The sequence below is a fragment of the Hirundo rustica genome, chromosome 15 (assembly GCF_015227805.2).
Source record: "Hirundo rustica isolate bHirRus1 chromosome 15, bHirRus1.pri.v3, whole genome shotgun sequence".
In the NCBI taxonomy this organism is placed as follows: domain Eukaryota; kingdom Metazoa; phylum Chordata; class Aves; order Passeriformes; family Hirundinidae; genus Hirundo; species Hirundo rustica.
The window spans coordinates 9,678,580-9,703,084 of record NC_053464.1 but is presented as its reverse complement, the minus strand read 5'-3'; the positions used below and the strand labels follow the sequence as shown (position 1 = coordinate 9,703,084).

The following is a 24,505-nucleotide window of genomic DNA, read 5'->3' as shown; positions in this document are numbered from 1 at the left end:
CGGTCGTCTCTTCCCGAGGCCGAAGAGGCCCAGCTCGCTCAGCCTTCCCTCAGAAGATCCGCTCCAGTCCCTCGCTCAGCCCTGCCGCCCTCCCCGGAGCCCCCTCTCCAGGCAGGCCCGGCGGATCCCCGCCGCCCCGGCCGTGACGCGCGCGGCCCGCGCCAATGGCGGCGGCGCTCGGAGCCGGTGTGGGCGCGGCGCTCCCCGCCGGCCGCGGCTCCGCGGGGCCGCCCTGCCGGGGCGCGGCGGCTCCTTCCGCCGGGAGCGGCGCCGGGCGGCGGGAGGCAGGTGAGGGGCGAGCCCGGGGCCGGGCCGGGCAGGGTGGGTGGGGATCGGGCCCCTGCCGCCCTTCCCGGCGCTGTCGGGAGCGGTGGCGGAGCCGCGGGGAGGTGCCGGCACCTCCGCGCAGCCCCCGCGGGGAGGGCGTGGGGGGCGCCCGGGGCGTTTCGGGTCGCGCCGCCGCCGCCGCAGCCCGCGGGGAGCGGGGCTGTGCCCGGCCCGGGGCCGCCCCAAGGCCGGCGGCGTCGCAGCCCCGCACGGCTCCTAAGCCGATCCGGCCTTAATGCCCGGCCGGGAGGGCCCCGTGCGGGGCTCCGGGCGCGGTTGTACGGAGCTCTGGGATCCCCGCGGGCTCCGAGCGGCGCGCCCGTGGCTGGACCGAGGTACCGGAGGAGTCCCCGCTCGGTTCGTGTGACACGGAGGAGAAACGTGTGCGCGGTGTGCCTTGGAACACGTCGAGTCCTGGGGTGGTTCACATCCTGCCGCTGCCACGGCCTGAACTCGAGGACAGGGCCCTGCTCTCCCGAGGAACATCATTGCTTTTATTATATGCAAGGAGTTGGGATATTTTTCTTGAATTCTGTAGCGACCAGCATTATGCCAGGCCACTAGAAAATTTACCTAACAACGTGTTGTCTTCATTTAAGCATTTTAGTTCTATCCGAAATTACCTGGCTGAGCTGTGGGGTGAGGAATAATTCAGCAGATTTTTTCCAGACCCTTGAGAATACTTGACAACTCCTGCCTTCACTGAAAATCACATAAGCCAGCAGCACTGAGCATCCTTCAAAACTGGGCAATATCTGTCTTCATCTTCTGCAGCACAGCCAGTGCAAAGGGGCCTAAAGTGAAGTCTGAAACGTTTATAATACCAAGTGCATTTGGGATTTTCCCATGATCCCCCAAACACTGTCTCAAAAGTTCAGATGTTTTGCTTAACTTCATAACCTTTGGAACTTTCATCACCTTTTCCCAAACTGTTCCAGGTACTTTTCTGCCTGCCTGGACTGTCATTCCAGGTACAGGCCTTCATTTATATCGTTGCCCATCTTTAAGAGACCCAAGTATCACTTTTCTTTGTTACCTGGCTAGGTAGCTGTTGTTGCATTATCCATAATGCTTCCTTTACTCCAGATTCTCTGGCATTCTGGTTGATTAGATGCATAATATTTTCTTCTGTTACAAACATTGTTTTGGAGACTTTTAAGTGCTAATACTGAAGGGTTATTTTCACAGCCTTTGTTTTCCCAGTGATACACAATAATTTTTACCTCCTCTTCACTTTGTTGCATTCCATTATTCCATGTTATGTCCTGTACTCCATAATAGGAGGATATGAAGAAGGTAAATGGCTGATCCAAGAGCAGACCTGAAGTCCCAGCAACAACAAAGGAAAAAGCAGTCAAAACCAGAGGATTCATTTTAGTTATGCTACAACTAATAGGAGAATTTTGTTTGTGACCTTCCCCCAGTATCACTCGTTCTCTGCTGCTGTGTTTTCTTATCACTGTTATCTGTTCTTATCTGTTGGATCCAGATTTTCAGGTACTTAGCAGCAGCAGCACTTCTAGGAAACAAAGACTCCTGATGTATTCTCCCTGGGATCCCATGGGAATTTCCCATGCTGTTCTTTGACTCTTACCCAGCTGTGTGAGATTCTCCACAGTTTCACTGCTGCCATTCACATACACAGTGCACGTCAGTCCCTGTGTGCCCTCACTTTTATCAGAAAGCAGGGAGGCAGCTCTCCTTAGGCTCTTGTATTAAAAGCACAGTTGCCATTTGGCAACAAAGAAGCAGGGTTGCACATTGACTCCAAGCAAGAATTCCTCTTTCATTGTGTTGGATCCGAGTCCACTTTTCTACCTTTCCCGGTTCCTTACTGCAGTAAGGAGCTGAAGGCAAAGTTCAAAACATTCATCAGCAGTTCTGACTGTCAAATATACAGAACAACCAAAATTCGACTGCTTTGATGGCACCCAGAAGTCAAGTGACAGAAATACACTGGCTTTTCTTGACTTCTGAGAGGACTGAGGTCCTTTCAGGCACCTGTCTCACCCGTCAGAGAAGGGCAGGGCTGCAGTGCCCAGAAAATGACAGGTTATTATGTGATAGAACTGGAATGGAACTCAACCAGGGCTCTGCTGCCAAACTGTGCTCTGTGTGTAGTTAAATTCATCACACCTATGTATAAATATCTGAAAGTTGGATCTGATCCAAAATCCAAAAAGAGGTTTCCTGGCAGAAGCAGGCAGTATGTCCGTGGCTTAAAACCAGATGTGTACTTTTGGAGAAGCTCCCTTTCACAGCCCTGCCTCTGTGCCTGTGTAGGTGTGCTGTTACACGGAGAGGAGGCTGAGGAGGAGGGGTCAGCAGATATCAGGGCTTTGTGGAGCTGAGATGAGCAGGGTGTGTAGCACCACCAGCATTACCAGATCCTGAGAGTGGAGCTGCCTATGAAATGGTCTGTGCTGCTTCCTCCCAGTTCACAACTGACATCTGTCCCCAGCTGCCCTGTATTTCTGAGCTCTTGTAGGATGGACAGTAGTGGGCTCCTAGAAAGGTTTTTCTTATGGCTTTTCAGGGACATCTGCGAGAGGTGTTGGCTGCACAGCTCTGACAGAGAGATCTGGCTGCCAGCTTTGCACAGGCTCTTTTTAAAAAATCATCCCTTAAATCTTTATTTAATTTGACTGATGATGGCTCAGAGCATGACTGTTCTGCAGTAGGTTCAAGATCCATTTCTGTACCCATCATTTCATAATAACCTTATTTTTGCCTTTCAGATATGGCCATGCCCAGTTCCCTTCTGTGGGCTGTTGACATTTTTGGGAGGGTTTACACTCTCTCTACCGTTGGTCAGTACTGGGAGCTCTGTAAGGACACACAGCTGGAATTCAAACGTGTCTCTGCTGTCAAACAGTGCTGCTGGGGAATAGCCTGTGACCATCAAGTGTACACTTACGTGTTCTCAGGAGATGTTCCCATCAGATACCAGGAGGAAACCTATGAGAACCAGGTATGACAGGTACAGGACCTCTCACACAGCCAGTGCTTGGACTGACAGCACATCCTACATCAGTTGTCTCCATGTGTTTTATCTCAGGAGGATTGATCAGTTTTGTTTTCAATTTTTACCAGAAGTTTCTGAAGAGTACATATACGTACCAAATACCAGGTTATTCTTGTAGTATTATAATTCCCAAAGGGGCTACACTTCCCTGCTCCTAGCAAAAGCAATGCCAGTGTGAACTCCAGCCTGATCTGTGTGAGCCATTCCAGACTGGAGCATTCACCCTTTTCAGTGAGTAGCTTCCATTTCTCCTTTCCTTAGTGACAAATTCACAGTCCCCTTAAGAAAATGTCCCATGTAACTTCCAGGCAACAAAGATACATTATCAGATATATATTATTCTTTAAAAAATGCTACTTAGTGTTACAAAGACTTCTCTAATAAGGGCATAACTTTCCATTAAAGTACAATGTTTCCAACTGTTTTGCTTAGAAGTGTTAAGGGGATCCTTTCCATTTGATGCACTTTGAAATAATGTCTTTAAAACAGCATTTTAAAGGAAATTTATCAAATTTGGTTTTAAGTTAACCAAAAGTTAATTGGGAGAGAAAATAACTGGATTTCTCTGATTTCTAATGGGCAATAGAATGAATATAAATTGGGAAGAGACATTAACTTACCTGCATGGGCAAAAGTACAATAAATTAATTTTGTACATTATTTAATATTGATACAGCTTTTCAGCCATTTAAGAACGTTCCTCTTATTGTAAAAACATGTTCTTTAAAAATGCAAAATTTAAAATTATGTTACTTTAAAACTTTCATTTTGTTTGTTCTAGGTAATGAAAAATGGAAAACAAAATACTAGAAAGCACAAAAAGAAATACTCTACAAGAGCTAACAATGACAAAAATAAACAGAAGTAGTTTAGCAAGATTTCTAGTAACAGCACATAACATTTTGTGTAAAAATTATAGATGGATTTTGAACCACTCATTTTCCACGTGCCCTAAAACGTAAGACAGTATTACGGGACAGATTTTGGCAATATTTCCTTAGCATGTAGGAGTGTGTGGGGGAAAAATGACAGTATTGGTGAAAATCCTTGTGTTATTGATTGTACAACTGATACAAGGCAGATTAGGGAATAAATATAAGATTCAGGGGACATTTGCTGATACAGTTCTCTTGACACTGTTGCTGGCAGAGGCAGTGCTGTTTTTCTAGAGCAGACAAGATATGAATCATCTTTCTCTGGGAGCAGATGAGAGATACCAAGGCCATCCCTAGCATTACCCTAATGGTGCAGTTTCAAGCTGCCATACATCACTAAAGAAAAAAAGCCCTGTGCCTGGTAAAACATAGCATCAGATGGTCTTATTTGTGTAGCTGAAAATGACTTGGTTGGGACAAGCTCTGCAGTCAGCTCTTCTTTGATACTTAAAATGAAGTTTCCTCCAAAGGCTGTCAGGGAGGGGCTCATGGAGTGAACACTTGCTCTTTCACCTCAGGAATTTATTCTTCTTCTCCAGCAGAAAATGAGAAACGTGTCATGACTTCCTGTAGATGTCCAATGAGATAATGTGATCTCAAACAAAATACTTTATTTATTATTTCTGGCAGCGCTGGAATCCAGTTGGTGGCTTTTGTGAGAAATTACTGCCCAGTGACCGCTGGCAGTGGAGTGATGTGAGCGGGCTAAAACACCAGCAGCTTGATAGTTTCACACTGCCTTCACCACACTGGGAGTGGGAGTCTGACTGGTATGTGGATGAAAATATTGGAGGGGAACCAACAGAGAAAGGGGTAGGTGAACAATACCAAAAAGAGATCTATTCTGGGAATCCTTACTCTGTAAAATGAAAGGAACTTCTATAGAAGTGTAAAACAGTCTGTAAAAATATAACTTGCTGTAAATACTTCTTTCTGGGAAATAGCTCAACTCTAATACAACAGAAGGAAGGATCTTGTTTGAAGGCTTTTGAAGTTTATAGGAGCTTCTATAGAAGCTTTTTTCTTTTGATCAGGCCACGAAATCCTGGCAGCTGAATGCTATTGTTATGTATGGTCTTTGCTATGCAGAAAGTAAAAATGTTTTACTGTGTCTTGTTTGTTCTGTATATATCATCCAGAGGAATTTGGGCATGATTCATAAATCATTCAAGGAATTAGCTGATCTGTTAATCAGGGCTCTAGAGATACACAGAGTGACTTGTGCTGTGATTCTTGTGCAGAATTGCTCTGAGTTATGACTTCAAGCTTTCCCTTGAGCCTGTTTTTCATACAAGAAACCTCTGTTTGCAGGGCTGGACTTACGCCATAGACTTCCCCAGCACCTACACAAAGGATAAGAAATGGAATTCTTGTGTCAGACGCAGGAGATGGATCAGATACAGGAGATACAAATCACGGGACATTTGGGCAAAGGTTCTGGATTTCTTTTAAATATTAAATAAACTGATTGTCTGAATTATAAGTGCAGGGAAGCTAATTTTTTATTACTTCTCTGAAGGCTAGACTTCACTGGATTCCTTCACTTCCAACTTGCTATTCCTGAAAGCATAAATGGAAGGCTGGGATTTTTCATAGAAACCTGTGGTAATAAGGTGCCAAATTTCATGGTGATGCAATTAGTCGTGGATGCTCATTTGAGGTGGCACCTGCCTTGCATCATTCACCAGCTATGTCCTTTATCTGTGGATAAATTTTAAACTGTTCTTTAATAATTGTTGTTCCATTTTAAGAACATAAAGAATCGTAATTTGTGATTTTTCAGCTTTCCAATTCTGTATGCCCTGTTCTGTGAGTAAAAATTTCCTTTAGTTAGGTGCAAAACACAAACTTCTCCAAGCTGCCTTGGCAGCGTTTCCCCTCTGTGCATATGGAGGCCTTGAATGAGAGGGAGACTCTCCATGCTCAGCCCCTAGGAAGTGATACATAACCAAGGCTCAAGTTATGCCACCAGCCAAGTCACCTTTGCAGTGTCTCCTCCCCTCAACCTCCCTTCCCTTTGCTCCAGATTGTGTCCCATGATGAACCAGACCAGCTGCCAGACCCTTTCAATGACATCTCCATCGGGGGATGGGAGATCACGGACGAGCCTCTCGGCCGCCTGTCAGTGTGGGCAGTTTCTTTGCAAGGAAGGGTATGTGTGTGTTCCCTAAGTTTTCTAATAAAAATTGCTAGTGAAAAGGAGTTAAATACTTGTAAAGCAAGGCAGGGTTGTTACTGTCTTAACATCGGTAAGGAAATGCACTGCTTGTGCATCTGGCAGGGGATGAAAAGCTGCTTTGGGGCTACACTGTGTAACAATTTGTGTTGTAAATGGAAAGGCTTCGTACCTCTAGGGTTGTTTTATGAAAGCCTTTAACCTCTGTGAACAGGTGAAACTTAAAAATTTGGGCTGAGTAGTATCTTACATCTTGAAAAATGCCCAGAATGCTGACTATGGTGCTGGGAACCAGGAGAAGAAGCCTTAAAACCTGAAAAATGTTCTGGTGAAGCATTGTGCTGTGCCTTTGGGGTGGAGGTGGAAGGATGATTCAGGAGTTTCCAAAATGGTTTTCTAAGACGTACTGATTGGAAAGTGGTCATCTCCTGACCTGGCAATGTGACATCCAGCTCTGAAATGTTTTCATTTTATTTTCTGTTGAAAACTAGACATCTTTGCTGTTGTTGGTTTTAGGCCTCCCATGGGGTCTCCTCTTTTGCTCAGTCCTGTGAAGATTCGATTCTTGCTTTTCTTCCTTCATCCTTACAGCATGTATCTAGTATTCCTTTGTGTCTAGACAGTTTCTAACTTGTGGTCTCACAGGGCAGAATATAGTACTTTTAACAGATAGCCTGAGCTTTCAGTCACATCTCAGGCACTGCCTGGAGAGGCAGGCAATCTTGGTTAAATTGTTTAAAATAAAACTCCCTAGTCCTCATACCTTCTAGTAATACATGACAAGCATCCCAGTCTACAGGATTACTTGACTGCCATTGTAAAATGCTTTTACTTCCCAAGTGAAATCCCTGGGGAGATACAGTATTCCTAAAAATGAAGATTTTTCACTCAGCAGTCATGCTGTGGAGCACTTGTATGACTGCCTCAGGATGCTTTCTATGTTTGACCTTTCTATTTTGACTGTGATCTACAGAAAATTGCACAGTCCAAGACTAGCAAATGGCTGGATGTCACCAAAGGCTGTACAGAGAATGGAATTTTCCCCCCATATTGTGGCAAGCTCTGTTCAGTGAAAGTGAGGTCAGGCTGTCAGCTCACAGTAACATTTTTGTGTTATGTATTTGTTCACTCTTGGTTTATATAACATGCCCTGAAACACACTGAAGTGGTTTAAATGTTGAAATATACACAGAACTTGTAGCAATAGGTTACAGTACCCAATCCAGATGCAGTTTCCATGATAAAAGCTGCTCTGTAGAACAGCCTCCTCCCTTAGTACATAAGGAAATAGCTTCAACTGCATAATCAACATTAAAAAAACTGCCTTTAAAGGTCAGAGTGCCATACGCTACACAAAACAATCCTGTTGTTAAAGGAAACCTGTTCTTTCCAGTTTGTCTTTACTCGTATTGTCTCAATGGTTTCATTGTTGTGGTGATATTTTTTTCTTATTTCATTTGTTTTTGTTTTTGTTAAACTTGTCTAGGTATGGTACAGAGAAAATGTCTGCCATCACAATCCAGAAGGTTCCACGTGGTCCTTGGTCACCACTCCTGGTGAAGTTGTACAGATCAGCTGTGGACCCTATGACCTCCTTTGGGCAACTCTTTGGGAAGGGCAAGCTATTGTGAGGGAAGGAATTGACAGGAATAACCCTCAAGGTAAAGTTTGTTAAATTTGGCTGGAAACCCCTTTGATTTGTATAGTGTTGAATAAGAAACTAACCTACAGTGCCTTCTGGGTTCTGTCTTTTACAGGAATGTCCTGGAGCATTGTGGAGTCTCCAAGCTCTGAAAACGGGATTATGCACGTTTCTGTGGGTGTGGATGTGGTGTGGTGTGTTACAAAGGATAGAAAAGTAAGAGGGCTCATGTTCTGCTTCTGCTTTTTTCTGCCCTTTCCCTGTCTGCTGCTCTCAGAGTGTAACTTGCACAGGAAGCATTGGTGATTTGGACTCTCTATCCCCATGGTTTGGGGAATTCTAGTTCCCCTTGCAGTTATAGGATTGCTCTGTGGTTTGTGATAGTTGAGTTGAATTTAAGGAAGACTTTTTGCTTTTCTTTTGGAAGGAGTTTTCTAAACCAAATTCAGACAGATTTGGCAGGTGGGTGGGATTGATGGTGGGGAATGGATGAGGAGCTTCTTAAGGGATATTAAGCATCAAAACTGAAGTGACTCCTGTTTCCACAAGGGCTGAATTTTATATCAAAAGCAGCAGGAGGAGTATTCTCATCTACACTTTCCTGCATGATGCTATTTTTTTATCTTCCCACTGCAACTGTTCCCTCTTTATCAGCCTTTTAATGGAGGGCGGGGGGGTTTGATATAGAATTAGGTGAGATATCTCTTATGTGGATGTGTGATTACTTTCTTACTGGAGTTTTAACTTAGAATGATGGAATGTCTTAAGTTGGAAGGGACCCATAAAGATCACGGAGTCCCACTCCCTGCTCCTTCACACTGAGTTCAAAGCCAGGCCTGAACTCTGTGCTTGTGCAGCAGTTCTGTTGAGTTTCTCGGCTGTAGTGAGTCACTACTTGTCAGCTGAGCCATGGTAACAGGCTGTGCCCAGCCTGCTCCATCTGCCAGATAAATCCTCTGTAATTAATGGAGATAGGCTGGTGCATTTTCCTTCAGATCTGCCACAGGGCAGTAGAGCATCCTGATGTTTTGGGATCCAACCAACAGCTTCTAAGAGAGCTGCTTGCTATGACTATATGGATATATGAATGTAACACTATTTAGAAGCCCATTGAAAATATCAAAATTAGCCTACATTGTTGACAGTAATAGAAAAGTATTTTTCCAACAGCATAAACACTCATTCTGTCACTGAAAGTCCTACAAAAAAGTCTCCGTTTTTGGCTTTTCTGGCTGCAGGTGGACACACAATGTGGGTACTATTGGGAGAATTGTTTTATCTTTATCTGATAAAGAAAAAGAATCAAGGAAGTAATTGACTTCTTAAGACAATGTGGCAAGTCAGTATTAGAGATTAAGACTAATCCACTAAAGAAACTAAATTCCTGCTAGAGCAGAAGGAGAAAAATTTAGACTTTCTGTTGCTGTCGTAGGTGTGGTTTAGAAGAGGAGTGAACTCACATAATCCTTGTGGGACAAGCTGGATTGAAATGGTTGGAGAAATGATGATGGTAACTGTAGGCTTAAACAACCAGGTAAGAGAGCTGGGGAGCAGCTGAGAGGGTGTTTACATTCCCCTCTAGAGGGGATGGTTACCTCTAAGGGGTATGGAACCTTTAACACTCTTTTTAGTGCAGGAGCTGTTCACACATGGTGGGGACTCTCAGCAGTGCCAGTAGGGCACTGGGCACTGCCAGGGCTGGACAAAGGGGCCCTGGGCTTAAACTGCTGGGAGGGAAAGTGGCTGAGTTCTACGATTCTGCACCTGAAGGTGACAGCCAGCACGTGTCTTGTATGGCACGGGGAGGTGCAGACTAGTTTTGTTCTGCATCTACAGCATCAGCATTAAGGAAGAACACAAAAGGAAAGCGCTGTGTCCAGCAGTTTTCTGTGCTCAATTCTGCACCATTGCACCTTTTTTGTATCTGATACCTCCTGCATTCCAAACCACTTCCTTCACCAGGCCCTTTCCCTCCCTAGGTCTGGGGAATCGGCTGCGATGACAGAGCGATTTATTTTCGTCAAGGTGTCACACCAAGTGAGCTCAGTGGGAAGACATGGAAGGCAATTGTGTCTGGCAGAGAGAGTGACAGATCTCAGACTGGGAGCTCAACAAGTCTGCTCAGGTACCTCATGAAATACCTGCTCAAGACTTTGTACAGCAAGGGTTTCAATGCTAGGAGGTATTTCTTTACATTCAAGGGGTACAGACAAGGAGGAATGGGGAACAAATCACTAATCATTATGTATGCCAAAAGGCATTTGCATTTTTGCCGTTAAAATTAACAATAAGCAGCAGTTGTTGCACTCAGAGAAGAAGCTGAAGCTCCCACATTGGAATTCACTGCACGCCTGCAGTAAAGCATGTTCCTCTGGCTTTTACTATCACTATCTGGAACTAGTCTCTAATAAGAGGAGGTGTTGTTTATGAAATACCATGAAGGAGTGTCAACTCCACTTAGGAATTATTCTTCCTAAGTGTCACTGTACGTTTCCTTTCCTAGGAGGTTAAATCAGTTACCTGCCCTGCCTGCTGGCCTCTGGGCTGTACCACACATGCCAATGGATCTGACTTGTTTGAGCCAGGGTGTGTGCTGAGAAGTTCCTTTTAGCAAAGACAAATCATAAATTCAATAATGGGCTTTAAAAAAATCCCATTTGTTATTTCAAATTCAGAGAATGGGATGTGTTTTCCTGAGAGTTGTAGGCAGCCAACACCACCAATTGTTTGAGAAGATCAATAAAAATTCCTTCCTGTGTTTCAGATTTACTAGACCAGTTTGCCAGATTTGTGTTGGACTCTTTCCTCTGATGATAGAATTTGACATTTAAAAGAGAAGTCTGCCGTTTCTCTCCTACAGTGAAACACTAAGTCAGTTTCTGCGTGTCTGTGATCTAAGGCCTGTGCTGATTTACAATGCTTTGGATGATAATTAATTATCTATTTGTCCTTCAGTGCTGGCTGTTTCTTTACTGATGATATTCAGAACCAAACAAGCGCGGTCATTCAGGGTGATGCAGATCCTTCCTCTGATACAGAGCTCCCCGGCGTGCCCACGAGCCCTGCCAGCACTGCCCTGCTGGGAGCTGCAGCTGCTGGGAACGGCCCAGCCAGCCAGGCTGAAACATCTGCACAGCTGACTGTGGATCCTCTGCACTCTGAGCAAGGAGAAGCCACTGCTGCTTCAGCTAGTAATGAGAAAGATAACTTTGAAATGAATAAATCTCCTGGAAACCCAAATCCTTCTGCAGAACTGCAGTGGATAAACATTGACTTGAAGGAGGCTCAGAAGCATCCGGTGCTCTCTGTCAGCAGCTTTGCAGACACATCCAGCCTTTCTTCCCTGGGCGTGTTCTCGGTGGGAGCTGAAGACCAGTACGGAGCCGATGAGCACCCACTGTGGGCCTGGGTGTCTGGGGGAGGCTGTCTGGTAGATCTGCACAGCCCTCTGAAGTGGTTCACTGCTCCATCAGGTACTGGCCAGTCACCACAGCACACCCCAGTTCTAGTCACAGCTCAATTTGCTCTTTAAGAAAAATGTTGGTTTGTTTTTTCTGAGCAAAGCCATGGTGCAGAACTTGTGCTAACCCACTTTTTCTTACTGCAGTTTGTTAATAGGTTCATGTCTGAGCATAGTGCTGCAGTATTTAGCTGTAGAACACTTTGGGCCTGAGATAAATAAATGTAAAAGTGATATTTTCTCTTGGGTTCCTGTAACAATTTTGTAAAGTAATCTGTGCTGGATCTACATCTCATTTTTAATTGTATTGAAACTGCAGCTTCAGGCAAAACACATAATATCACTGAGCAGTAAGGAAGGAGTGAAAAGGGCTCTCTTGAGAGGTGCAGATGCTGGCAATAACTGCCTCACTCTGCCATTCCTACTGAAATGGGTAAAATAAACCATGTACTGTGGCATCCCAGTATTTAACAGTCTAACTCATGATGCAATATATTATCTAATTACCTTGCAGTTCAGTGACAAAGCTCTCACTTTTACACGGTTATGGCTTTAAAAGCCTCCACATAATCATCTAGGGATCATATTTCTCTGCATCATTTACAAAGTTTGGCTGTAATACATTGGTTCCAAATTATAATCATTATAAAAATGGTGTTAGTCTGGGCTGATCCAGTCTGGCGTTCAAAGGAGCGCAGTGTTTTACCTTTTACAGAACTGTTCTCAAAGCTCACTGGAGTTTATTAGGTTTGGTTCTGTCCCAGGTTTGTCATCATCTGTGCAGTCTCTGTCCCTGTCCATCACTCCTGCACAGACAGCAGCGTGGAGGAAGCAGATTTTTCAGCAGCTCAGTGAAAGGACAAAGCGGGAACTGGAGAATTTCAGGCACTATGAGCAGGCTATTGAGCAGGTAAGCAGCAAGGACAATTCTCTTCTAAACACATCTGGGAATCAGTAATACATTTCTGACATACTGATTTGAGCTTACTGTCAGCTTTATATTCTTGCCCTTATTTCTGTCTATGACAACTCTCCTGGATTATTAATGTCTGAGCTCCCTGTGGGAAATTAACAGCTTGTCAAACATGGAGCAGCAGTATTCATCTAAAAGCATTATCAGATAGTTTTATTTAGGAAGAAACAAAGCATTGGTCAGCATTATTTGAGACTTCAGATCCTCAGAGAAATGGTTGCAACAGCAGAACATTGTATGAATTATTTCACCACAAGATGAGGGATCTTAATTGAAACAGTGACTCAAGTAGGTGAGCTTCCCTCTCTGTGGCCATTAGGACTAATTTAACTTGCGTAAATACATGATGCAAACGTCAATGGTAGCGCATAAATACCAGCAGTTTTGTTTGATGTTCCCTTTGTTATGACTCTTTGGCTTTTTTCAGATTCATTCATATTTTTGGTCCCTTCACTGCTAATTGCCAAATGACATCTGGAATTATTTGATTAAAAAAACTTGGAGTCCAGGGGTTTAATCGAGTTTAAAAAAAATACCTCAAAAGCCTTTAAACTTCAACAGTTTGTGTTACAACAGGAGCAAACTTGAGTCAATTACTACCTGTGTGCTACTGCATTCTTGCAGGGGAAACATGTTACTACTGTTGTACACGTGCTACTTCAGTATCTTTTTATCCACTTTGATGAGTTTTCATACTCTGGTACACTCTGTGTGGGAATGTGTGATACAGGTGTGTGAATGCATGATGAGGTGTCTAATGCATGATGACTAACCTGCAGCAGAGACAACTTGTGGTCACGAAAACAGCATTTGGGAGAAAGAAAAAGACTTGTGCAGTTTCTTTATTCCTGTAATTTTGTGTTTGCCTTGCAGTCAGTTTGGGTTAAAACTGGAGCCTTGCAGTGGTGGAGGAACTGGAAGCCTCATAAGTGGATGGATGTTCGAGTTGCACTGGAGCAGTTCACTGGGAGCGATGGGATGCGTGACAGCATCCTGTTCATCTATTACATGTACCATGAGGAGAAAAAGGTGTGCTCAGCCGCAGACCCCTGGGAGAGCTGCTTTTGGCAAAGGGAAGCCTCTGAAAGGGAAACAGTTTCTTTAAAGGAGGCAAATTATGGCACGCTAATGTTCTGAGGTTTGGGAACCAATTCGAAGGTAACCCCAGGTAACAGCAAACTGCAGGCTCTTCTGAGCTGTGTTAATGCTGTGTCAGAAATACCCAACCACAAACCTCTCACATTGCTTGAACCATCAGTTCTGCACTAATTAGGAATTATTCTGGAAGTTCAAAGCATTCTTGATTGTGAAGAGCTCAGCTTAGCTGAACAGGGTCTTCCCAAGTAGGGTTAATGCCTGCAGGCAATAGGAATCAGAGGTAGGGCAAGGCTGGAAATTGAGTCCCATTCCCTCTGTGCCAAGAATTGATTCTTTGCTGTCCTTGGCAGGAATGCCTTGTTTATAGACCTGAAGTGCAAAAATGCTGGCTCTGTGGAAGGTTTGCTTTAGTCACAGGGTTTTTTTCTCTTGTCTTAGTACATCCACGTGTTCCTGAATGAAGTGACCATTATAGTTGAAGTGCTGAATGAAGCCAAGCACTCCTTTGCACTGTACACACCTGAGAGGACGAAGCAGCGATGGCCAATCCGCCTGGCAGCCGCAACAGAGCAAGAAATGCACGACTGGGTAATTCTGAGCATCTCTCATTTCAAACTGGCAATGTCTGCAATAAAACATAGCAGCCAGTCTCTGAACTGTCAGCATTACATTTAAACTCATGATGCTACTCACCTGTTTTTTAAGTTTAGGTATTTAAACCATCTGATCAAACTTATTTAGAGGCACCTGAGGCTTGTTATCTCCTTTGAAGTCTGAATGTTTTCTGGTGCTGCAGTTACCCACAGCAACACAAATACTGCTTTTCATTCTCTTCCTATCTCTGGATATAGATTAGAGTGGGAATGAGTTAGGAGTTGAATTAAGTTATTGTGTTCTGTATTGGTAGAAGAACCATTCTCTGTTGTCACTGTTGCAGAGAGTCTTTTGTACAGGCAGACAGGCATAGATACACTGGACCAGGGGCAAACCTGAGAGATGCTTCATCCTGATCAGTTCCTGCAAACCACAGCAGTTCCAGTGGTTGTATAATAATTTCTGAACCACTGAATTCTAGTGCCTTTTGAGAAAAAGCTGCAAATTCACTTTGCTGATTTGCAAGAACGTGCAGAGGTAAAAGTTTGTTTTACAGTACTGAGCATCTCTATGGGAATTTTTGTTCTCACTGTAAATGGAAGCTTTTTTTGCTTCTTGTTTTGTAGCTGTCTTTGCTGAACATGTCTTGCTGTGAAAGCAGACGGATTCAAGGCCCTCCTTCTCACCATGCCATTTGGTCGGTTACTTGTAAAGGAGACATCTTTGTTAGTGAGCCAAGTCCTGAGCTGGAGGCCGGACCCCAGCTGATGCCGTGTGATCAAATGTAAGAGGCTTCTGAAGCTGTTCTTTCTGCATGGGATGCCATCCAGCAAAGAATGTCCTGTCAGTTGAGTGGCTTTGATGGGCTCTTGGAGTGTGTAGCACACTGCAGACGTCTCTCACTGACAAGGGTTAATGGCTGCCTTCCTACTCATGGTTGCACATGAAGAAATTCACCAAATCATATTTTAATTCTTAGATGCTGGAGATATCCTTGTGATTTCAAAAGCCTTTCTCACTGAGATCCCATTTTTTGAAATTGCATCTTTAATGTCGTAAGAGGTAGCCTAAACTGAAAGTAAATCTAATCACTGTAATTGGAATATAATTTAAGCTTTCAGTTTTATCTGAGTCAAGAAATCTGAAATTCTCAGTCCTCCACAGACACTGCAATCCAGGAGGAGTTTCTTGACAGTTTTTATGACAACTGTGGTACTGCAAACCCCTCAAGCAGAACAATCCCATCTGCTTTTTGGTAGCTGTTCAGAGGCAAATGCTTTCAACTGGCAGCTGCTCTCACTTTCAGGTTGCACGGTGGTTGGACAAGTGAGCAGAGAAGGCTGCCTGTCCTCAAGATTCCTGGGATGTTGGTGGGGAAAGCACACCTCCCTGAAGGATGTGGTGTTGAGCACAATGTCCTTTTCCCGGCAGGTTCTGGCGCCAGGTGGGAGGCCACCTGCGGCTGATAGAGAGCAACAGCCGGGGCGTGGTGTGGGGCATCGGCTACGACCACACAGCCTGGGTTCACACGGGGGGATATGGAGGTGGCTTCATCCAAGGTACAGCTTGGGAGCGAGAAATAGAATCCTCAGTGGCTGTTGGAATTTAAAATGTAATGTCTTCAAGCTTTAGCTTTACACTAATCCACACTGTTTATTCCTCACAGGACTGGCCAGTAGTGCTGATAACATTTACACACAGTCAGATGTGAAATGTGTTTACATCTATGAGAACCAACGGTGGAACCCTGTCACTGGATACAGCAGCAGGTTATTTACTCAATTTATTGCAAGTATTTACTTTAGTACTACTACTGTCAAATGAAACAAAGGCTTTGTTCTAGCTTTTTGGAAGTTATTACACTTGCTCCATCTTCAGTCTCCTCCAACATTCATAGTCAACCTGTGATAAAAGGAGGAGTGTTTCTCAATTTTCTAATTTGTAATTATCCATTCAAAATGTCATTATGGCAGAACATTACAGACTTGTGTTTTGTGATTGCACAAAGTGTGCCTGTTTGCAGTATCTTTCACTATTAAGGCCAGGCAGAAAAGTTTTTAGGATCTATATATTCCTATACATACTGTACTAAATACACCGGGTCCTTGAATAGTATATTTGAGCAAAAGCATTGAAAAATACATTTCCACATCTATGGGATTCATGGTCTAGTTTTAAATGGTAGCGAGGAATATCACTCTACAGAGAAACATTTACGTGGTCCTCAAGTTTGGTGTAACTGGACGCGATTGAACAGATTCTTTTCCACTGTGCTCATCACTCACATGATATTTCTAAATACAGAGATTAATGATGGCAGTGTTTTGTGTGTGAAAGCAGGAAGTGCTATAAAAAGGCTTTTCCTCCCTCGCCTTTTAAACTCGCTGTTGTAAATGACCTTGCATTCCTTGTGCACTGTTCCACCACCACAGAGGTCTGCCCACAGACAGGTACATGTGGAGTGATGCCTCTGGCCTGCAGGAATGCACAAAGACCAACACCAAGCCTCCTTCTCCGCAGTGGTCTTGGGTAAGTTTTGTCTTATAATTTTTTTTTTTACAAAGAAGTCCAGGCTTAGCAAGTAGGATAGAAGACTTGAGTTCAAGGGGCCCAGATTTTCTTCCGGATTTTGTTGTAACATTGAACCTTGTTTTCCCCATTCATAGCTAGCAATAATCTTCCATAGTCAAAAGAATGTTAAACATTGAGTGGGGATTTTTGTTTAATGTGACTTAGATCCTTTTCAGCTGAATTAAAAAGGTTTTGGAACCTCTATGTACTTGAAATATTAGAAGGTTTCTAGCAAGTCATTGCTCTCCCAAAGGTGGAAGCAAATAGAAGAGGTGCTTATGCTACATGGGGTGTTGACTGTATTCCCCAGTGTCCCCGTTTGCCCACAGGTCTCGGATTGGTACATCGACTTCAGCCCGGCGGGCGGCACGGACCGGGAGGGCTGGCAGTATGCAGCTGACTTCCCAGCGTAAGGAAACACCTCTGCTACCAAACCCCAGGCTGCAGTCCTCACTCCTTCTCATTTCTGGCTTGCACATGAACTGCCCTTTGACAGGGACAGAACACTGCCTCAATTCCCCCCTGTTTGTGGGCACGCTGATATTTGCAGGGAGGGAGGGCGGCAAGGTGAACTTGGCAAAATGTCACTTGCAGAATTTTAAAATCAGCAGGGGTGCCTGGTGGGCAGATAGAGGCAGTGCTCTCAGGCTGGACATGCTCTGATATTTTCATGAACATTGTTTAAATCTGTTTTGGTAGGTCCTACCATGGCCACAAGACAATGAAAGACTTTGTCCGACGGAGGCGCTGGGCAAGGTGAGGAACCTCAATAGAAGTAAGTTTTGAACTTGAATGCTAATTGCTCACTAAGTCTACTTTAGTTATGAGGTGAAAAGTCTTGTCACCCAATCAACAAAAGAAAAGAAAGCTGAAATAAATAACCCAGCAGAGAAAGTGATGACCTTCAGCATTATGTTTCTAATTATAAGTCTCTATGGGTAGTTACCTTGTTGGATTTTGTGGGATCTGTAGATAAAAGTCAGACAGTTCTTCTCTAGATCTGATTTTCCTTATGGTAAAGGATTCAGGAGTAGTAGACACTGGGTATATCAGTACACATAAAGTCACTTGTAACTGCTGGTAATAGGCCTTTTCTATTAATAGTTTTAACTTATGGATTCCACGTACTCGGTGCTGGGCCACAGATAGTCCAACCCAATTTCAGCCAGAGGAAATGTCCAGGTGGAACCCAGAAAACAGCAAACTGCCACTATATTCTATAAGCTGGGGAAGTCTCTGCATTCCCTGTTTTTCCAACTTTTCTATGCTTTCTATACTAGAGCATCTAATAGCTGTGCTAATTAATTGCTGTGAACTTAGACACTGCTGAGTTTGGTATTGATGCTACAGAGTATTTAGGCCCTTGTACAAAAAGCTTTGAAGTGGTGTTCTGAAGCATCAAAAGTGTTATTTCACGATACGCAGCAAAACAAACCCAGTAAATCAAAATGGTGACTTGAAATAAAATAAGCTACTTGAGAAATACTCTCTAAACACTTCCTCTTGTTTTAACTACCAGTTGAAAATTGAAAACAAATAGGGAACTGCTCAGGGTTGGATCTGATTTTTCAGAACTGGAAAACAGGAATGTCCTGATGTTTTGTGGGACATTCTTCATACACAAAATTATTGTGGTGATCTTAGTCTAACACAATTTCCCTGATCACCAGCACTGCTTTGGTGCAATTTTCACAGAAAAAAGTCCCAGCATGACTTATCAAGTCTGTCATTTACCTCTGCCTACCTCAAGATGTTATGTAACCTTTTTAACAGACCAACACAAAAAGAATTTTGAAGTTATTCTTTTAACCAAGTCAGAGGAAGGAATGAGCTGGGTGTGAAGTTCTCTCTGCAATTTATTATCCTGCTGTTGCCCTGTGAGTCTGAGAGCTATGGAGCAGTGTAGCATCAGTTGCAGACTTCTTGGGTGGTCCTGATTTTATAAAGTAACTTAAAAAAACCCCAAACAACAAAAGCTTTGAAAAATCAGTATTAGTTTAAACTTCACAACCTGATGCAAAACATGACTGATTGTTAAAAACCTCTTTCAAATTAAAAATACTAATATTTAATGAAAAGCACTGCCTAATGACTTTAGGACTGGAAGTCAACAATAGACTGGGAAGCCAATTCAGTTATAGAAAGTACATACTTCTGACAGGTTTGGGTTTTTTCTGCTTCAGAAAATGTAAGATAGTCACCAACGGGCCATGGCTGGAAGTGCCTCCTGTTACCCTGTGGGACATCTCCATAATTCCCAGTTCAGATGCAGATGATGAAGAAGCAGTAGCACTGTGGGCAATCAGTGACAAAGGAGACGTGCTCTGCAGGCTTGGAGTGACACAGCAAAATCCAGCTGTAAGGCTCCCTGTTTGTTTTTACTGCTTATTGATGTATTTAATGTAATATGCAAGTACATACCATCACACAGGATCCTCTCACAAAGCACCTTGTTATTTTTCATCCTTTTTTCTGTCCCAGATTTGGAAGTCCTTGTCCATCAGCTGTAGCACAGTTTGCTGCCCACATTCCTTATAACAGTGCTTCTCTTGCATAATCCACCTGAGCTTGTGCCACATCACCTGCAGGAGCCTCTCTCAGCTCCTGGCCATCTTCTCATGAAGCATTTTACTTCCACTTTCTGCACTGGCAGCTTAGTTCTTCAACTTTTGTTTGTTTGTTGTAATTGTTGACAACAGGTGTATCCCACTTAAAGGAATTGCTGAGGAACAGACTCTGTGAAGCATGGTCCCAGTCTAGTGTCTCTTGATACCAGTAGGATAAAAAACAGGAAAAAACTTCTAAGAAAATACTTTATAGGAGATTTGGAGAAATTTGGAGAAAAACCACAAGAAATTGAAAAAATATTTAAGATTTTTTTTTTTTCCCTTCCTGATCTGTAAAGCAGTGCAGTAGTGAGAACTGGAATCCTGTGTCTGGAAACTGAAATCCCGTATCAGTTGATTTTTGTGAGACATGCAGATGCCTAAAGTGCAGTGATAGAAAAGGCCCTTCATTGTCCAACTTAGTTATTTTCAAAGAGTTGTATATCCAAATATTTTTGAGGATCAGCAACCTCGTTTCTGTTCAGTTGTAAAGTTATGTAAGATTTATTCTCCATTTATTTGGTAATAATCAACATTTTGTCATGGAGGTTTTAACCACTGCTTCACAATTCATCTCCCATGATTTGTTAGGGAACATCCTGGCTGCATGTGGGAACAGACCAGCCCTTCATTTCCATCTCCATTGGAGCATTTTACCAAGTGTGGGCTATTGCTAGAGATGGTTCTGCCTTCTACCGGGGTTCAGTGTCTCCAAACAAACCTGCAGGTAGGAACTTGTACTTTACCTTTTCTCCTACTCCACTTCCATGTCTGGAAAAGTCCAATCTGTTTCCCAGAGGCCTTTCCCACGGCTGTGCAAAACAGTGCATACAAATAATACAGTAATTATAGCAGTTGATTTGCTATTCACTTGCATAATTTAAAGTGTTCATTTGTAAAAAAAATCTGTTAGAAACATGAACTGTGATGTCATTCACAGCTTTCCTACACAGCAGCGTGTTTCAGCTGCAAACATTTCCATGCCTAATTCAGTCTTTTCAATGCTTAACTCAAGATTTGTGACCTTTAGGTGACTGTTGGTACCACATCCCTTCGCCTCAAAAACAGAAGTTAAAGCAAGTCTCAGTAGGACGAACATCTGTGTTTGTCTTGGATAAAAATGGTAAGGATTTAAAAAACTCTAAGTCAGTGCTACAAAAAGGACATCAGTCTATACCAGACCGATTTAAAAAGGAGAGGCTAAGTTAGAACTGGACAGATGATTACTGGTGCTCCAAGGGGGGTAATATTTCATATTGAAGGATTTGGAGTAGCAGGGCACTTAAGTGCTGCTTCTGAAGCCTGGGTTGTTGTTACATCTGATGGTGCTCTGGGTAACAACAATCCAGCATCTGTGCTCTGTGGGGGAAGACACAGATGAATGTCAGAGAATTGCATGGCCGGGTTTTGTCTGGAATCCTGCTCCAAAATCATGAAGCACCTTTTGTACATGAAACAAGCCTTTAACACTAGATTCAGAAACCTTCATCTCATTTGCTTTTGTTTTCTAGTACACAGTTCCTTATATGAATACTTTTCCCCAAAAAGTTTTACAAAATAGAGTATTTGCTGTTTTTTATAAACAGTAACTATAGAAATACAAATTCCAAAGTGGGAACTTCATTTCGTCCATCTCTGTAACCCATTAGTCAAAACTGCATTTCCCTAGGATACAGAAGGAATTAATTCCTGATTTATGTTGTTTACAGCACTTCAGACAACCAGCCATGCTGGGCTGTAACCAGCACTCTTTGTTTTCCAGGCAATCTTTGGTACCGGCAGGGGATCACACCCAGCTACCCTCAAGGATCTACCTGGGATCATGTTTCAAATAATATCCGTAAAATGTCTGTAGGGCCCCTGGACCAGGTGTGTATTAAGCTTCCTTGTACCTCATTAGCTTATTAAAAATTATATAGAACATACTTAATAATTAAATGTCCTTCAGCCTTGTTTTTGTTTTAGTTTATTGCACAAAATATTGGTCTAAATGCTGGAATCTGATAACAAGAGAAAAAAATCATACCAATGAAATAGTGATACAGCCAAGCCCTCTGCTGCAAAAATCCTCATTATTTTTTTTCCATTTTTTTAACAAGGCTATATATTTTAACAAGGCTTTTATATATGTAATCTCTTTCCTGCCAAGTCTTATCTGGCAATGTTTTAATTATAACGCCCATCTATAGTTTGTTTGGGTGTCTCTCTGCCTAAATAAGATCATTTTCAGCCTACTGAAGAACAAGACTGATTTTTGAAAGGGGTCAGACAGAGATTTCACATCTGGGAAGAGCAGCACCTTTTAGTGCCTCTCTCTGCTTCCTTGAGGTGTGGGTGATAGCTGACAAAGTGCAGGGCAGCCACAGTCTGAGCTGTGGGACCGTGTGCCACCGGACCGGTGTCCAGCCCCTGGAACCTAAAGGCCTCTCCTGGGATTATGGAATTGGGGTAAGTGCTGGGGGCACAGAACTGCCTGAAGTTGTACATCACAATGTCTGTGGGCTCCAGCTGGCCAGCACTGGAAAGCTTGCATATACCTGCAGGAAACTGACATTCTCCTTCAGGTTTAGGTTCCTTTTTGAAGTTGTTATAACGGGCTGTGCAATCATAGCTGAGAAGTTATTTGCATTTGATAAGTATTCATTTGAAATAGGTAATTTAAAAGTTACAATGGAAAACTAGTGGAGTAAGAGCCATTAAAAAAATGTATTCCTGGTCTGCACATGATTATTCCTCACTGTTGTAGCCTGTAATATTCTCAATGTTTTGAGAAAGGCTATTTCAAGGTTTTGCCACCTTTTAAGCTGGTGGAATATCTGCCATGGCTCTGTTATGAGTGCTTGACCCTACTAATCTCAATTCCCCATAACAAAAAACAACCCTCAAGTTTAACACCTCTATAACTCCCTGTCAGGGAGATCTGCTATGTTTTGTTTCATTTTACAAGGAGCCTTTTTTCTGATTCATCCCAGAGCAGGATTACTTTCCTCCTGTACAAATAGTATAAACGAGCAGTGCACATAAAGCATCACATCACGTACAGCACTGACAGGGGGATGTTTCTCCTTTTGAATTTCTGTATCCCTTTTTCACAGGGGGGATGGGAGCACATTACAGTGAGAGGAAATGCAACAGAAGCATCTCGGGGTGCTGTGCCTGACACCGCCGAGGAAAACCCGGCAGCATCAAAGGAGGGAGAAGATGAGGAGAGTAGAGGGAAAACAGAACACTCCAAGACCCCTCTGATGGTCAGTGAAAGCCAAGAATTGGACAGAAATTCTGTTAACTGTTAAATTGTTGCCATCTACGTGTTGCTAACAAGCAGTAGGCAATAGTTTAAAAAGAAATAAATGTCTACTGCTTGGAGAGAAAAACATGACATTTTTGTGCTACTAATATGTTTGACTGAATTGGACTTTGCAATGGGGTATTTTAAGTACTGAATCCTTCTAATGCATCTTGTGTAAATGTGACTTGATAGAGTTCATAGTTTTGTCAAAACAGGCAAGGTTTTTAACCACAATGTATTTCTGACCCTTTACCATAGCTGCTACACACCATAGAAATGTGAATATCTGCGCTGATGATCACTGCATTTACTTTTTTTTTTTTTTTTATGCTCCCTACATTTCTCTCATATTCACACATCTTGCACACTGTCCTTGAGATTCATCTTTGAGCACAGATGAAGATGTTTCAATTTGAATGAATTGCAGGCAAACACAGCTGGTCCTGTTTGTAGAGGCCCTTACACATGCACAGAGCTCTGCTCATGGGAGGGCTCCGTGTGTAAGGACACACTTGGGTCAGGCTGTCCTTGCTCCCATCAGCAAAATCAAATTCTGTACAACTCTGCTTAGGCTGCAGTTCCCAGGAAGGGCCAGGTTTTGCTGTCTTTGCTCACAGTGAGCAATGTGTTGATCAGGCAGCAAAAGCCCTGGTTTAGGGAGCCACTGGAGAGCACAGTCCTGCTCCGTGGGGCTCAGCCATCTCACTCTGAACGGTCACTGCAAGTGCTGAGAAATGTGTTCTGTCTTCAGCTGAACTGAAACTGGGATGATTGAGCTACACAGATGCCTGCCTAAGGAGGCTGGAAGGCACCAGACCCTGGAGGCTCTGTTCCAGATTATTGCAAATTGTGCTTTCATACTGGAGAAGTCAAGGGAAGGTCTTGAACTCTCACTCACAGTGGTAGGAATGCTGAATAACTTTAAACTTTACTGATAGCAGCTGAGTTTGCCAGTGTACACTGATGGCAGTTCAGAATGAAGCTCTGCTTTTCATTTTGAGTGATTTATTCATCCCTTTTTCCAACATGAAACCACTTTCTATTCTCAAAAATAGGTTTTATTCCTGACTTATTCATCGTAATTGGACAGTTTACATTAATTTCTCCTCTCTGTGTGTGACTGTATATGAAGCTATTTTTATATGATGAGCAGTTTGGTGTGGTCTCAGTACTGTATTTGTAGAAGTAAAACTTATGTTTGCACGTATTTAAGGAATCTATTTGGTATTTAATACCAAGGAAAGCACTGTTTCCAAGTCCAAATGTGAATGAAGATTGAAGATGCTTTACTGTTAAAAAAAGAACCTGTTGATCTTTCCAGTATGTGATTAGAGATTTCTGGTTTATACATACATTGTGGGAGAACCATAAATAATGTGTTACATTAATTACCATAATAGGTTTTGCATAACTTGCACAGTATTTTGTCCAAATAAATAACTTTATTACATGTATTTTTAGAGAATTATTAGGATTGTATTTTTCTCTGCATTGTATGAAGATTTTTCCTTTTAATAGTCAGTGTTTACATCTCCAACAATCAAGCTGATTGCATACAATAAGCTTTAAAATGTTTGCATTTTCCCTACATTGCCAAGTTTCATTTACTTTACTGTAAAAAGCTGAGTTTAAGTGAAAAAAAAAAAGTTATAAGTTGTTTATGTTTGAGTACTAAGTATTTGCCTTCTAAAATATCATTTAGAAAATTATTTAATTTAAAAATATATCATTGTTGTGGCTAGTTAAAATATGGAAAAGTGACTTTAAACTAAGCAATTTTGAAAAATAAAAGTAATTTATCAGAAAAAA

At 42.7% G+C, this 24,505-nt stretch overlaps 1 protein-coding gene across 1 annotated transcript; it reads left to right on the top strand.

Annotated features, from left to right (window-relative positions):
* The first annotated feature begins 229 nt into the window (after positions 1-229).
* TECPR1 (tectonin beta-propeller repeat containing 1) lies at positions 230-24,505 on the top strand. Its single transcript, XM_040079112.2, has 25 exons — positions 230-288; positions 3,066-3,298; positions 4,918-5,100; positions 5,599-5,721; positions 6,314-6,439; positions 7,950-8,124; positions 8,221-8,321; positions 9,538-9,639; positions 10,085-10,230; positions 11,061-11,578; positions 12,330-12,475; positions 13,412-13,567; positions 14,075-14,224; positions 14,857-15,014; positions 15,662-15,789; positions 15,897-15,999; positions 16,663-16,759; positions 17,131-17,210; positions 17,501-17,557; positions 18,985-19,159; positions 19,999-20,134; positions 20,438-20,530; positions 21,170-21,276; positions 21,736-21,855; positions 22,503-24,505. The coding sequence occupies exons 2-25, from the start codon at positions 3,068-3,070 to the stop codon at positions 22,698-22,700; spliced, it is 3,609 nt and encodes a 1,202-aa protein (XP_039935046.1). The 5' UTR covers positions 230-288; positions 3,066-3,067; the 3' UTR covers positions 22,701-24,505.

What these genes read in the sequence shown, in the direction of transcription:
- TECPR1 (XM_040079112.2), top strand. Translation starts at nt 3,068, where the DNA reads ATGGCCATGCCCAGTTCCCTTCTGTGGGCTGTTGACATTTTTGGGAGG. An exon ending in GTCACTGGATACAGCAGCAG is followed by an intron (nt 16,000 to 16,662) that starts GTTATTTACTCA and finishes CCACCACCACAG; the next exon opens with AGGTCTGCCCACAGACAGGT. An exon ending in GTCTCCAAACAAACCTGCAG is followed by an intron (nt 20,135 to 20,437) that starts GTAGGAACTTGT and finishes TGTGACCTTTAG; the next exon opens with GTGACTGTTGGTACCACATC.